The sequence below is a fragment of the Erithacus rubecula genome, assembly GCF_903797595.1.
Source record: "Erithacus rubecula genome assembly, chromosome: 14".
Taxonomy (NCBI): Eukaryota; Metazoa; Chordata; class Aves; order Passeriformes; family Muscicapidae; genus Erithacus; species Erithacus rubecula.
In genome coordinates, this window is record NC_136666.1 from 12,663,378 (window position 1) to 12,678,396 (window position 15,019).

General features: G+C 38.3%; 1 protein-coding gene across 3 annotated transcripts in view; it reads right to left on the reverse strand.

Annotated features, from left to right (window-relative positions):
- Positions 1-1,685: 1,685 nt before the first annotated feature.
- Positions 1,686-15,019, reverse strand: part of LOC306807959 (uncharacterized protein) — a 355,816-nt gene continuing 342,482 nt past the window's right edge. For 2 of the 3 annotated variants that reach the window (XM_079318029.1, XM_079318030.1), the window contains 3 exons: positions 11,683-11,756; positions 2,492-2,642; positions 1,686-1,871 (listed from right to left, as the gene is read on the reverse strand). In XM_079318029.1, the coding sequence (XP_079174155.1) occupies positions 1,846-1,871; positions 2,492-2,642; positions 11,683-11,756 (251 nt within the window). In that variant the 3' untranslated portion in view covers positions 1,686-1,845. The remainder of the gene's footprint in view (positions 1,872-2,491; positions 2,643-11,682; positions 11,757-15,019) is intronic. The other variant, XR_013775864.1, reaches the window with a different exon arrangement.

Genomic DNA, 15,019 nt, shown 5'->3' on the forward strand with positions numbered 1-15,019 from the left:
CTTCTGAGTCGTCTCTACATTTAAATATCCTATTACATGTCATCCTTTCTGATAGTTTCCTATCAACATTATATCTCTTAGATTCCAATCAGATTTTAGTGTTAATTATACAAATGATTTGATGTTTCAGCTGTGCCTCCTTTACTGAGAATTTGTTCCAGAATCCACACAAACAACACATTCTGTTACACTTACCCAATATTTTAAAACAATCATAGTTAAAATAACAGCCACTAATTTCACAATTAGTTATTATTATTATTATTATGAGTGGTTCATGAAAGTGTATATCCTGTAGAGTAAAACAGAAATTAGTGAGAAGTTGTATAGTGTTTGATATACAAAGAGGTAAAAATACTCTATATAGTAGGAATTTGAGCTCAATTTTCAGTACAACTCTTACATTCATGAAACACTTCTCACTGGCAGAAGTAGCAATATTTTTCCAGAATCTTTCAAAATATATCTCAGTTCAACTACTGTAAAGGCAACAGATACTTGCAAAAAGTGCATCACAAGGTTGTTCACTTTCAGAAAGGGGGTGATTCAATTGCTGGATGCATTTTTTTCCAAGAGCAAAGAATACTATTCAGTAAAAAAGAGTAAAGACAGTAAACTAAGCCTGTAGAAGAAAAAGTCAGACAGAGTCAAAATGATCCAAAAGAAATTATATTCTCCACACCAAAGAATGCCATGTGCATCCTGTTACCTTCCCATCTATTCTGCCAGAGAAATGCATGTCTACCATAGCAACAAGCACATTTCATAAAGCTTATATGTGTTAAATCATTAAACTAAAGATCACTTACTTTCTCTGAGTTGGCAAGCAGCACTTTTGTTGTTCTTTCAAGCAATAGTTAATAAAATATTCATAAACTACTCATAAATGGTTAAACATGCTGAAGGCTTGAACTTTTACATAGTTTCTTTCATGTTTCCTAATACACGTGCAGAAACATTTCTTTAAAGTAAATACTACTCTCAGAACATGGTTTAATGTGGTTTTTGCACACAAAACACAAAGACAAATGCAATTATGTCAAGAATCTGACTGCATAGCATAACTTATATTCCCACTTCCTCACCTTTAACCCTTCTAAGTGGACAATAGGGTTTTCTTTCTTGTTAGATAATTTATTGTCTGTGGGAACACTTCCTTAAATCTCTGAACAATTATATTCGATTACCTGTAATGTTATATTTTCAAATTATGAAAGAATATTGTGGCTTCCTATTTTTTTTATGCCATCATTCTTTAATGAAATCCAAAATAAACAGTAAGAGAGTGCAAATAAATTGCAAATGTTCAAAATATGGGATTAAGTTCCATTTAAACATTTCTTTTCCTGCCCTGCAAATGCAAATGCATTGTGTTTGTTGAAGTAATGAGCGTTAAATTAAAAATCTCAGCACACTCTCTAGGGAATTCAACTCTTCACAAACCCCAAATCAAGTAAAAGCCTGAGTGAATATACAGGTATTCAGTATGACAGGAGGGACAAGAATCCATGGTTTGCTGCAATTTCAGACTTCCTATCTTACCATCTGTCTTCAACCAAAGATGCACTCACACAGTGACCATCTGCAAAAAGCCCCATTTAATATGATTTACCAGCTCAAATAAAAGAGGGAAGCAACACAAGATATTACCAGACTGAAGCTGAACAATCAGGAGTAAACAAGGGTTAACAGAAGGTCCTAAATCAGCTTTAATGGCAAAGAGGTTTTTCAGGATGTGTACCCAGCCCTCCCTGAGAGTGCTGTACTCATATGGATCACTGAGACTGCCAGCCCAGCATGGATCCGATCGACTCCTGGCTGGACAGTGCAGAATTCACAGGAATTTTATTGGCTTCCTGAAACTGTATATCCTGTAGAGTAAGACACAAATTAGGGAGAGGTTATATTGTATTGTGTTCGATTGCTAGGAATGGCTCTGGAAAGTGATTTTGAAGGAATGTAGCATTTTTTGTCAAAGAAAGGTTAAGACACAGGGCATTTAATAATTTTTTCTAAAGTGGCAGATCATAGAGATGGAATATAAAATTATTATATGTACAGGAATACATTATATTTTTGTATATTTAAACCATCAGCAAAGAATTTGTGATCAACAAGTTGGCTCAGTTTTTCTGTCCACAATAATTGATAAAGAATAAGTGATGGCAAAGAGGATCTCACAATTGGTTCAAGCAATTGCAAGCTAAATTTTATAAATATAATTTTTTCTGCAAATTCTCTCCCAAGCTACTAATTGTATTGATAGTACCTTACAAAGTATTTACTACAGGTACCCAGAAACACCATAGAGTGAACTTCTGAGCTTCAGCTAAAATTTGCACTTTGATAAGTGAACAACACTATAAACCTATATGTTTTATTTATGATTATTGTTATTGTCTAAACAACTATAAATTGTTGCTTTGGAATGTGTTGTACTAACTAACTTCCTGTGGGGATAATATTTATGTGTGCATAGGGTGGTACTTACCTGTGAGCAGAAAGTGATTTCCCATAAAAATGCCATTTAAGATGAGCTGATATTCATCTGTTCTAGTGAGTTTCCATTGATAAGGGCAACAGCAACCTGAGGTTGGACAAATAATTTGTGTGGTTGTTCTAGCCTGCAAAAGGGCTGAGACCTGCAAATCAAGGATTGATATTTCAAAGTCTTCTCTTCATCCCCAGGAGAGCTGTAGCTGTACTCGAGATCTGGAGGTCCTGCCCTCAGTTAGCTGCCTGAGAAATTATCCTTGGATTGCCTTGGACCATTGATTCCACTAATGTATGGGCAGTAGACATTATCTACTGCCAGATTGAAGATTTAACTGAACAGTTACAAGCAAGTATGAGTCTTGCAAATGACCATACAACATTCCTAACAAGCAGCTAATATTTCTGTTCAGCAGGAAATGTAGATTATTCTTCTCAAACAGAGACTGCTTACAACTTTACCTCTTCTGCTAAGTCTTTCTTCTAAAGCAGATGTATTCAACTTTCAGATTGGTAATAAAATGCTGGATAAAAATACAGTATGCTTAGAAGATCTGTTTCTCCTTAGCAGCTTTTTAAAAATCTAGTATTGGCTGTATTAATCTGCACAAAAGATTTAAAAACAGCCTACTGCAGGCTCTGCTTTTGTGTGCTTGGCAGAATGAATTATGAATGATTGCATCATTTACATTCCAAGTTTAGTTTTCAAGTATGGTTGATTTTGCTTAAATGAGAATCCTGTAGCTATTTAGTAATTAGGACTGATAGTTCTATGAAATTCTTAATTGGTCCCCAAACAGGTGTTTCCTTTCTTCTCAAAAAAAAAATAGGTATATTTTTGCTCTGATGCATGTAAGCTCATGGAAATTTTCTGAATATAAAAGCATACAATATTTATAACTAATTTTTATTATAAAATAAAAATTATCCTTTGGTTTATGTATCTGCTTTGATGATACACTGAATTTGAAGTTCAGTCAGGCATTTTTTTGTAACAGTGCTCTGCACCCTTGACCATGAACACACCAACAACTGCAGTTGCTCACTACAGGTAGTCTGATAACATTTTATGGCAGTCTCTATAATGAGTATTCTTAATAATAATTATGGAAAAATTAGATACATAATGCTGCTTTTCAATATAAATGGTGTCTACTAAATATAGAGAGAAGGTTTTGGATGTATTGAAAATAAACCTGTTACTGCCTATAAAAATCAGGTATCATTTACACTGACTGAGTGTCAGGGACGACACAATACTTGAAGGGGTTGCTCCTCTCAAGTTCCTGTGAATTTTCTTAGCTGTATTGTCTCAGCCCTTTGTCTCTACTTTGAAAATGGCAGCAGCTGGCAATCATTTATCATATTTGATTGTTCTCCAATGATTTGAGCTCAGACAAGTTACCTTATCATCAGTGCAGGCAATTTTTATGTAAAGTACTAGTATTGACTACAAGAGATCTGATGGCAGTTTTAAAATATTTCTGCATTAACAGCCTTCTCACTTCATTTAAGCATCCTGTTCCTTAGATGCTGTGATGAATGTGACACTGCTGCTATATGTCCTAAGTACCCACTTTTAATGGTGTCAGCATCTATTCTTCAAAATGGTAATTGCCTAGTGCTAACTATCTTTGCAAATTATGACCACCCTGGGAAAAATACTCCTTTAAAATTGCACAAGTGTTTGGTTAGAAATACATAATTGACTGGTTACCTTGCTGGAATTAATTTAGGGTGGAATCATAGAATTGTTTATGTTGGAAAAGACCTCTGAGATCACTGAATCCACCCATTAACTCTGCCAAGTCCACAACTGAACCATGTCCCTAAGTGCCACATGTACATGAGATTTTTGCACTTTCAGGGTTGGTAACCCCACCACTTGCCTGCACAGCCTGTTCAAATCCTGACAACCCTTTGAGTGGAGAATCTTTTCCTGAATGTGTCATCTGAACCTCTCCTGGTGCAAATATAGGTTATTTCCTCTCACCCTATCACTTGTTATTTGGGAAAGAGATGGACCCCACCTCTCAGGTGGTTGTAGAGAGTGAAAAGATCTCCCCTGAGCCCCCCAAGCTCCCTCAGCCCCTCCTCATTCACTGCAGTGAACACTGAGACTGGAAACTCACAGAGGGAGACAGAGCAGGGTGAACTCAGAGAATTAGCCACTGGAGATAAAAAAGCTAAAAACCACAGGGCCTTTTATCCCCAAGGAGAAGGAATTGATGAAATCTAGTCACTTGACATGAAACAAACTCATCTTTCCTTGTGAAGTGGTTTTTTTGAAGAGGCTTGAGGCTCAGACCTGGTCAGCACAGCATTGCACCACCTCAGAATTTAAATGAACAAGAGAATTTGGCACAACTGTTAGATTATGTTTCGTTATTGACAATCTTTTTAATTGGAGAGTAACAGTTTCAGAAAAAACATGTAGGAAGCAGTTATTTTCTATTTAAAAACAGCTTTCTATCCTAAATATGACAGTTCATTTTCCACTTGTTTTATTTGAAATTTGAGTGCTTTGGATTAAAAAATAGATTTAAAAATCAAATTCTGTTACAGATAATTTTGATTTGTTGAAGCCAATTTAACAGTCACATATGGCCTTCTCTAAAATCCTTCACAGTCCCCAGAGAGGCTCCAGAGATGATTAAACTCCATCTATCTGTGCTCAGCCTTGAGTGCCACACTGCTTTTCTCCCATATTTTTTCCTGTGCTTGTGACTGATTGTTAACTAAATTGTTGATACCTTCTCATTCAATGCAGAATGGTGTTTGAGGCACAAATGTCTTATAGCTCTTAATATGACAAATACTTTGCTGAAACAGTATAGAAAGAGTTTGCAGTATCTGGATGGAGCAGAAGGGTAGCAACATTTTTTAAACATGATTTGGGCACTGTTGAGAGATTGAGAATGAAAGAGTGAAGAGTGAAAACTCCAGACTCCAAAATTGAACAACAAGCCTTTAAACCTTCTACAGCAGATCCCACTGGTTTTGCAGAGCTGGAGGTGGAGTGCACCCTCTTAGTCTCTACAGGCCAAGGTGTGTCAAACTCCAAATCCTCTGGGAGAAATACATCCATAAATGCTGGAAACAATACTGCCCAGCCCATGGTACCAACGCTCAAGATGTGAGATTTGAGAGGAGCTGGCCTGAGAGGGCTCAGTGCTGCAAAGGAGCTGTCACTCCAAAACTGATGTGAAGGACTTTGCAGGATTTCTTGGCTTTAGCATAACAGTGTGACACTATGCACCCCCTCCCTTTCCAAATAATGAAAATACTACTATTAAATACACACAAAGTCTTAATGGGTTACTGAGGATTTTGGTGAAGATTTCAGTATGTGGTTCTATAAGGATTTATTATGTAAATGAGTGTATACAAGCAAAATTAATTAGATGTTTCATGCATTTTATAAGAAATAAGAAATTGCTTTTTCATTTTCAGACAAAAACAGGTGGTGGCTGGTTTACAACACAAGTCTCTCCACATGTAATAGCAACAAAAGAACCTATATCATCCCAGACAGTCATTCTCTATTTCCTTATAATATTCATGAAAGGAAAACAATGTGCTAGGCAAGGCTGCAAGCAGAGGAATTGCCCACAAGATGTTTTACCAATTGAAGTAGGAAAAGCTTTTGAAAGGGAAGCAAAATACAGGAGAGCAAAAACAATTAGATGTGCAGCACACTGAATTCAGAAGTGCCAGCAGGTGATGTGCAGTTCTGCAGAGTTATGAAAAAACACGTTTGTCAGGTTTATTTATTTATTTACTTCACAGGTTATTTTTTTCCAAAGCAGAATTACTTAGCAAAGCTTTTAAAAGCAACCGAGCCTTTCACTAATAGCTTTATGTACATCTAATGAAGAAACTGAAAACATGTTGGATAACAGAGATGAAGGGCACTCAAATTCAAAGAAAATGCTCTCTTTTGTGATTACAGACTGTGTGTTCTCTCTGTAACCTGGGACCAGGTGTCCAAACCGTTGGCAAGAGTGTAACATCCATCCTGCTGAATGTAGATCTTGCCTCTGCATCACCCCCTTGTTTCTCCAACTTTCAAAACAGTGAAAGGGGAAGGCAATATTGTGTATTTTTCCTAGAGATTGCTGCTGTCTCAAAGCCATGAGGAGAAATGCACTTTGAAATATTCATAGCAAGTAAACTGGGGCACACTGAACCCTTCCCTGCTAGTCTCCTGTATACATTAAAGCATTCAAGATTTCTGACAAATTCTGCTCTCTGTCAAAAATAATAACACAAATGATGCAGATGTTATTAGGTAGGTTTGATTAGCTGCAAGTGCCAGAGACTTCAAAGTTTTAGTAGAAGGTTCTGTTTGCTTGAGTTCATCAAGAAATCAGCTATTTTGACCTAAGGATGTGGTCACTTGTAATGATTGTTCCCTTAGCCTCAGTAACTCCCTGCCAATGCAAGTGAACGGGTCAGGGACAGTCTCTTCTCCTCCTGCCATTTGCTGCAGTGTCCAAGTGCCCCACAGAGCTGTGACTGCCTTGCTAATGCCTCCTGAAGGCTTTTCCAAGGGCTAATGCCTCCTGCTTGCTGAAGGCTTTTCCAAGGGCTGCCTTGCATGGCCCCTTGTCCTGTCACTGGCCACTGTGTGTTAACAGCTCTGGGGGAGTGTCTGTGTCCTGGAACCCACAAATGTGCACCTCATGCTGATGGAGACAGGCTGCTGGCTGCTGATTTTGATTTCTCATCTCTTCATGTTCATTAAAGGTATATTTACTGAGAATCAGAATCTCTTCTAGACATTTAGTCTACATTTTGAATAGCTCCAGCTCTTCAGCAATATGTTAGCACTAAGACTGCACTGGAGTTTAAAACTCTCACTCTTGTATCACTGTATGACTTCCACTTTTTCATAATTTGCTACATTTCTATTTCTTGCTACAAATATATTTCCTATTTTTAAATATGATTTTTCTTGAATTCTTTGCCACTAGTATGACTGCTAAGGCATGCTGCCTTCCAATGTGACTATTTTGCCTGACATCTGAGCTTGAAGGATTTTGATGTGGCATCAGTGATTTCAAGTTGCTCAGCTGTCTTTTTTGACTGATTTTGTGTGTCTTTCCTCACAAATTGACCTAAAAGTTGATAGTGGCTTAATGCCACTATAATGACTATCACTATAATGACTTTCCTACCAACAGAGAAAAGAATCATCATCAGTCAGTCTCTCATAAAAGTTTGGGCCAACAATTGCTCTGAGCAAGAGAAGCATTGGGTTTTCTTTAACCTGATGAAAATCTCAGGTGTAACAGAATTTAGGACTGGAAGATATGCACTCAGGCTGGAGTCTGAACACACTGCAGAGAACCAACAAAGAGACTGTTTAGGATATGGAGTTATCTGGACATGTTTCCTTTCTGAGATTTCAGTCCTCACTCCTGCCAGCTGTCTCTTTTGGGAAGAAATGTCAAAACTGCTGAGAAACTATTGAACCCCAGCTATGCACTCTGTTCACCTGAATTTAAGCACTTTTTGGCATTCTCCCATTTGGGAGATATGAATACTGGCCAGAAAAACCATTTAAACAACAAATCACTATATACACTAGCAGTGGAAATACTGCTAATGCAATTCCAGGTTCCCAGGACTGATGAGCATTTCTTGTGTTCCTTCTGTGTACTCACATCTCACCAGCTCCATGCCAACATAGACAAGGATCCCTTCTTCATGAGCAAACCTCATGCTTTAGTTTGGTTCTCTGATAGACATTTTTTCTGCAAGAAATCAATCTCCTCCAGTCTTCTGTTAGTCTGTCATGGGATTTTCCATTAACACAAAGCAGGTTTTCTTAGATTCACACCCACAGCAAAACCAGCAAAATTTATAGTTTTGGTATTAACCTTTAACTCAGCTTTGCAAAGAGATGGCAATCATGAGTTATTCTTTTCCTTCAGATGCAGACATCTCACTACTAAGCTAACTGTAATCTGCACACAGTCAACATGCCCAGGCTCCAATTCTCACAGGATGACTCCCTATCTGCTGAAATATTTTCACAAAACACAGCATGTCCTCCCTCAATTCATGTCTGCACAAGTCTGCAATGTGTCCTTATATCTGTCCTTACCAAATACAAGGACACATCAAAGATTTTTGCTTTCCACTGTGTGCTCAGGGAGTCCTAGCACTGATCTTGCAGCAGAGGATGCAGATTGGGGCTGGACCAGCCTCTGGCAGAAGAAGCTCCTTGCCTGCTGTCCTACCCCTGCACAGCAAACTGACCCAGGGCTCTGCATGGCTCACATGCTCCTGTGCCTTCAGGTACAACTATAATTTCAATACAGGATTCAACAAAATTGTATATTTTAAAAAGTGATGGTGAAAACCCAGCCAAATATTATAAAACAGAAGGAGAGATAAAAAAAGAGCTTGAACACTTGATTCGTAACTAATAAGATTCTTCACCCATTGTATTTAGAGTAATTATCTTTGAAATGCCTGGGGAATTGAAGGAAGATTTTTTTCACCTGATATGACAGATGATGAGGTAGGTGCTATAATGCTTTTTCTATAAGCTACACGTTTCTGAGGTCTCCCACAGATATTCTACCAATCATTCCTCAGTCTATTTAACCTTTCATTAGTGCTGCCATGACCCCTCCAGAAAGTAGAAGAACAAGAAAATTGTTTAATCTTAATTTTATGAATGAATTTAGTTGTGGAATCTTTTATCAGACAAGAACACTTTTTTGTGAAGAGCAGTGCTGGCACCATAAAAGAAAATTATAAATAAAAAAATAACACTGTGCTGTATTTTCAATTTTATTAGTAATTCTCTGTGAATCAGTACTTTTTATTGGAAAATTAATTTTAAAACCTGTGAAAGGTAACAGCATTAGCCTCTGTTGGTGAATAATACATAGAATTTTTGTTTTTTTAATAACTTGTAAAAGGAAGGTTTAGAACTTTATAGCAGGTTCAGTGTCTGCTGCATTAATCAAACTTAGTCAAAATGCAAATCTAGAATTCTGCTATGATTGCCATAAATTACCTCTGATGTATACAAATGCAAATCAGAATAGAATCAGTTTATTATATATTATTCATTCTTTGTTCATACTTTTCAAGCATTTTTCAAACTCTTCTTTATAAATCTTTTCAGATCCTCGGTACCTGTCAGCTCCTGACTGTAGTGTGTCCCTTGGGCATCTAAAAACAACAAATGATGTACCAATTTCTAGGAGGTAGAAGTCAGTACAACATCTTGTCTGGCTACATACATACATGTAGAAAGCTCTCCTGTGTTCCAGATGTTGAAGCATATGGGGGAAAAAAGACTTGGTGAATTGGAATCTTTTAATGTAATTTTTCTGTGACAAGCTCTCCAGCTGTCTGCTTCACTGAGGATTTTCTGGCTTCCTGAATTGTCATTCACAGACCTGTGTGCACCAGCAAAGCCAGTGCTGACCATGATATTTCTGATACTGGGTAAGAACATGAGAAATGAGCTGTGTGCTTGTGCTGCATCTTACCCTGCAGATGGGCAGCCTGCAAATGTAGGGAATTCTCATTCAGAGAACACAGCAGAGAGAGAATTGCCTGGGCTCTATTTTTGAAGTAACATTGTGTTTTGAAATTTAAAGTCTTTCTTTGATTCATGAGCTTTTTCTGATGTTCTAAAAAATATTGGGTAAAAGGTTATTTTCAGTAGTATAACTCTTATGTCTAGCTTCATCAATATTAATTCAGATCTATACCTGGATTTCTGACAGCTGAAATGCAACTAGTATAAATTCCATTAATTTTTATGGTATGACAAGAGTGTCCCAGGAACTATGTTGAAACTACCAGTTTATTCACAGAGAGCTGGGGATGCTCTGCCATGCTTAAAGTTCTTTTAATCCCTGCCTGACTTTTGGTGTATTATTTTTGTGTGAGCAATCCCCCCGGAACACAGGAAACACCATTTACCATCTCTTTGTTCTAGGCAACCAAAAAACATATTTTTACTCTATTTTGATGATTATTATACAGATTTTGTATCTCAAATTAGGGCATTTATGCACTCACAGCAATTCTGAGCTCATATGGACTAATTTTCTTGTTTCTCCTCAAAGGCTGTTATACAGCCAGAAGCTCATTTTAGACCCCTGTAGAACAGAGTTCATACAACCAAGTGTCACATCCCTTTAAAACTGGTGGGTTTTAGGTGCCTCTGTGTGCACTAGATGCCCCAGGTCTAATTAATTTCTTTGGAGACCTACACAACCAGTCCTTACCTCACAGGTACCTTTCTTTCACAAAGAGTGAAAGCACATCTGAGAGTCAGTAAAAAAAAAAAAAAAAAAAAGCAGTGTGGCAAAGCAGAAAAGCTTTTGGGGAAAGAGAGGAGAGGAGAGGAGAGGAGAGGAGAGGAGAGGAGAGGAGAGGAGAGGAGGAGAGGAGAGGAGGAGGAGAGGAGAGGAGAGGAGAGGAGAGGAGAGGAGAGGAGAGGAGAGGAGAGGACGAGGAGAGGAGAGGAGAGGAGAGGAGAGGAGAGGAGAGGAGAGGAGAGGAGAGGAGAGGAGAGGAGAGGAGGAGAGGAGAGGAGAGGAGAGGAGAGGAGAGGAGAGGAGAGGAGAGGAGAGGAGAGGAGAGGAGAGAGGAGAGGAGAGGAGAGGAGAGGGAAGGAGGAAGGAGAGGAGAGGAGAGGAGAGGCGAGAGAGGAGAGGAGAGGAGAGTGAGGAGGGGAAGGAGAGGAGAGGAGAGGAGAGGAAGAGAGAGAGGGAGAGGAAGGAGGAGAAGAGGAGAGGAGAGGAGAGGGAGAAGGAGGAGAGAGAGGAGGAGGGAGGGAGGAGAGGAGAGGAGAGGAGAGGAGAGGGAGGAGAGGAGAGGAGAGGAAGGAGAGGAGGAGAGGGAGAGGAGAGAGAGGAGAGGAGAGGAGGGGAGAGGGAAAGGAAAGGAAAGGAAAGGAAGGAAAAGGAAAGGAAAGGAAAGAAAGGAAAAGGAAAGGAAAGGAAAGGAAAGGAAAGGAAAGGAAAGGAAAGGAAAGGAAAGGAAAGGAAAGGAAAGGAAAGGAAAGGAAAGGAAAGGAAAGGAAAGGAAAGGTCACTGAAAACAAGAGGAACTGTGTTAAAACTTCCCTTCACCAGGTCATAGCAAGAGGCATTATCAACTTTTATTGTGTCCTGTTAGCAATGAACTAAATGTGTGTCTGTTTCCTACCTGCTCCTGCTGCCTCCCTGCTGGAAGCCCTGGCCAGTTCCTGTGGTACCTGTGGCCTGGATCACAGCCTCTGTCTGCAGACAGTAAAAAATTATGTACTAAAGTTGATTTATAGAGTTACCAAATCCCTAAGTAAAAATCTATACAACAGAAGTAGATCTATTAATAAATATAATGAGTGGCATTATCTCAAAAACTGCACAAGGAAGAATTTAAATCCCATTTTTCTGTATCCAGCTCTTCATTACCATTTTGGGAAGAGTTAAAAGCTACAAGTCTGCTACTGCCTGTTGTCTTTTAATCCTCTTATTCCCAAGTCACTCACTAGAGCATCAAAATACCATAAACCTAATGGTGGGAGTTTTATGTCCTTGCAGTAACAAATCCTAAAAGCAGGAGGCACACTTGTTGCTCACAAATCCCCCTTAAGCTTTTTACCAAGGCTGTTCCCCTATTTCTACCACCAGCTCTCTTCATCTTCCCACTGTTAAACTCAGCACAAGGTGGGGCAGATGGCTGCAAAATTCAACTATATTACAAAGCAAAGATGTTCCACTGCAGCCACAGAGAGAGGAAAAGCAATGTTAAAACTACCAGTTTCCTTTATTCAGCAGTTCTGGGTTAAGATGAGGTTTATGAACTGAGTAGATCAAATTAGGCTCCTGGGACAATTTGAACAGCATGGAGACTTTAAGGTGCTATGGGCATGCAGGGCTGTCTGAACCCCTTGGGTTGAGAACCATTACTGCAGAATGCTATTAATTTTGTAGGGTGCTTTGTGCTGAATTGTAGATGCCATTAAAAAAAAAAAAAAAAAAAAGAACTTGAGATAAAGAGCCTTGTTTTTTTGGGGTGCACAATGCAAGGCAAAGCAGCTCCCCTGGGATGCCAGCATGACTGGGGTGCACTTTAAAACAACTGATTGTAACTGCAAATGTATCTCCTCAAATTGACTTAATTGTTCTTCCTTCTCCTGCTGTAACCACCCCCCAGCACCCACATCCCTGCAAACAGAATATGGAGCAGAAAAAGCTGTGGATATTGAGATATTGCTCAGATATTGCTGTTGATTGGTGTTGATATTGAGACATGGCCCAGAGCACCAGGCTCAGTGCACTGATTGACAAACAAGTCACTGAGGAGAGCACTGTGCTTCCTCCATAGTTAAACATTGCATGAAGATGCAACAAACCAGTTCCAGGTAACTCCTCCCTGAAAACAAGCCCAAAGGATAAAAGCAAGGAGTACAATATTCCTCTGTGTACATAGATGTGGTGGGGTTGGAGGAAGCTGCAGTCATCAAAATCCTGTTGTTCAGCAGGAATCAAGATCCAGGCTAAGAGACGTGGTGGTCAGGAAGGAGAAAGTGGCACAAGATCCTTCAGAAGGTGTTTGGGAAACAAATACCTTAAAGTGATCTGAAGGATTGTTAGCCTAGGTGGGGAGTATCAACTTTTAAAGAAACATTAACTTTTCAGGGAAAAATAGATATCTTGTGAGAATGAAGCTACATTTACCATGGTCCTTTCTCCAGTGCTGTTTTCACTCTGACTACCCAATATTCTGCCTCCCTACAGCAATCCTGCATGGGCAGCTGGGTATTTTCAGTCCCAAGTGACTGTGAAGTGTTGCTGTCTGGCATCACTTTAACTTCAAAATCAGTTGTATTTTAGTACCAAGGAAATGAAGAGCATCACCTTAGCTTACTTTCCCCGCCCCGATATCTGAGAAATTATGTGATTATTATTATCTTTGAATACACTGCACTTTCCTAATTTTCCTAAATGTGAATTTCTTCTAAATAAAAAAAAAAGATACTTAATTCATAATGCATAAAAAATGTTTTAATGGTCACTCCTGAGCTTATTTTAATAAGCCAATTTAGTCACTAGGTGGTATTATGATTATATTTCAGAGACAATTACTAATTTACTGACCTTTCCTGTTATTAGAAAATCTTCAGATTCCTCATTATTTCCATTAATTTTTTTCTATTAGCTTTACTCAAAAAATATCTTACAAAGAGCATCCCTATGTCTATATGACAAATTTCTTTGAGACTATTTAAGATTCCATATCCAATGGAATATGGAGACTGGGTGAAGCACCATTGCAGCTCTGAACGATTTATTTTAAATCAGGAAGATGGGTTAAAGAGGAGACTGTGTGGTTTCTCTTAGAAATAAATTAAAATAAGCAAAATTAAAGGAACAACAGATGACATTACAGTTTTTCCTGAGTTGCAGAAACCTCATCCCTATTTCTAAGAGAAAAACAGGATACTGCTAAGTTTATTGGCTAATTTTAAAGTTATTTCATCTTATGATAGTCACAAAACATAACTCCAAAAGGAGTAAAAAAGGTAAATACAGAGTTTGGATTTAAATCCTTCTCTGTTTTCTTTGCCTTTATGGTTTGACTTTAGAACAACTGGCTTGGCAACTCCATCTCCCTTTGCTGATCTCTGAAAACATTTCTAGTTCAAATATCCAAACATATGAGCCAGACACAATTCTCAGACTCATTGTGGAGTTGAACTCAGGAGTATTTGGTGAAATCAAGCACAAACATATGTTAAAACATCAACAGAAAACTCAGAAATTGTTTTAGATTATTTAACTTGTTCCAAATGGAACAGAGCAAAATTACAAGATGATACAATCAGAATATTAGAAAAGTTATGAACTCTTGAGTTCCCAGTGTAGGTTTGTTTATTGTTTAACCTGAACTCTACACATTCTCATGCTCCAAGCAAGGAAAGAATGATGCAGTCAGAATTAGAACAAAAATTCCCAAACAACTGTCAATTATAAAATCTAAAAGAGAAAAAATAAAAGCCATAAAGGGGCTTTCTACCCCTTTTGGAATCTCCATTCATTCATAAATATCCATCCTTTTTTTTAAGGAACAATAAGCAGATAGACATCCCAGGCAGAAGCAGCATAGTGTACAAATCTACACTTTTACCTCTGTGGCCTTTGCCATGAGTTTGATCACTATTATTTTTTTTACTGCCTGCTGTAAATACTGTATTAAATAATTAGCTAGGAAAAAAAGTCACTCTTTTTTTTTTTTTTTTTCCTTTTATGTTTTAAGCTCCTAATGAAAATCTAACAGAATGGAGAACAAGGTACTACAATTGCATGTTCATATCTTTTCTGTAACAGACATCCCATTCTTCTCTTGCATCCCACTATGAGCAGTTCATCTGAGCATAAAGGAATGGCATACATTTCTCTGTTTGTCAAAGGAGCTCCATTTACATTTCCATGGTGACATACACAGCTCTGTTCTTTGTTACTCAGGAGTAAAATGTGCAGGATCTCTGCCACATACT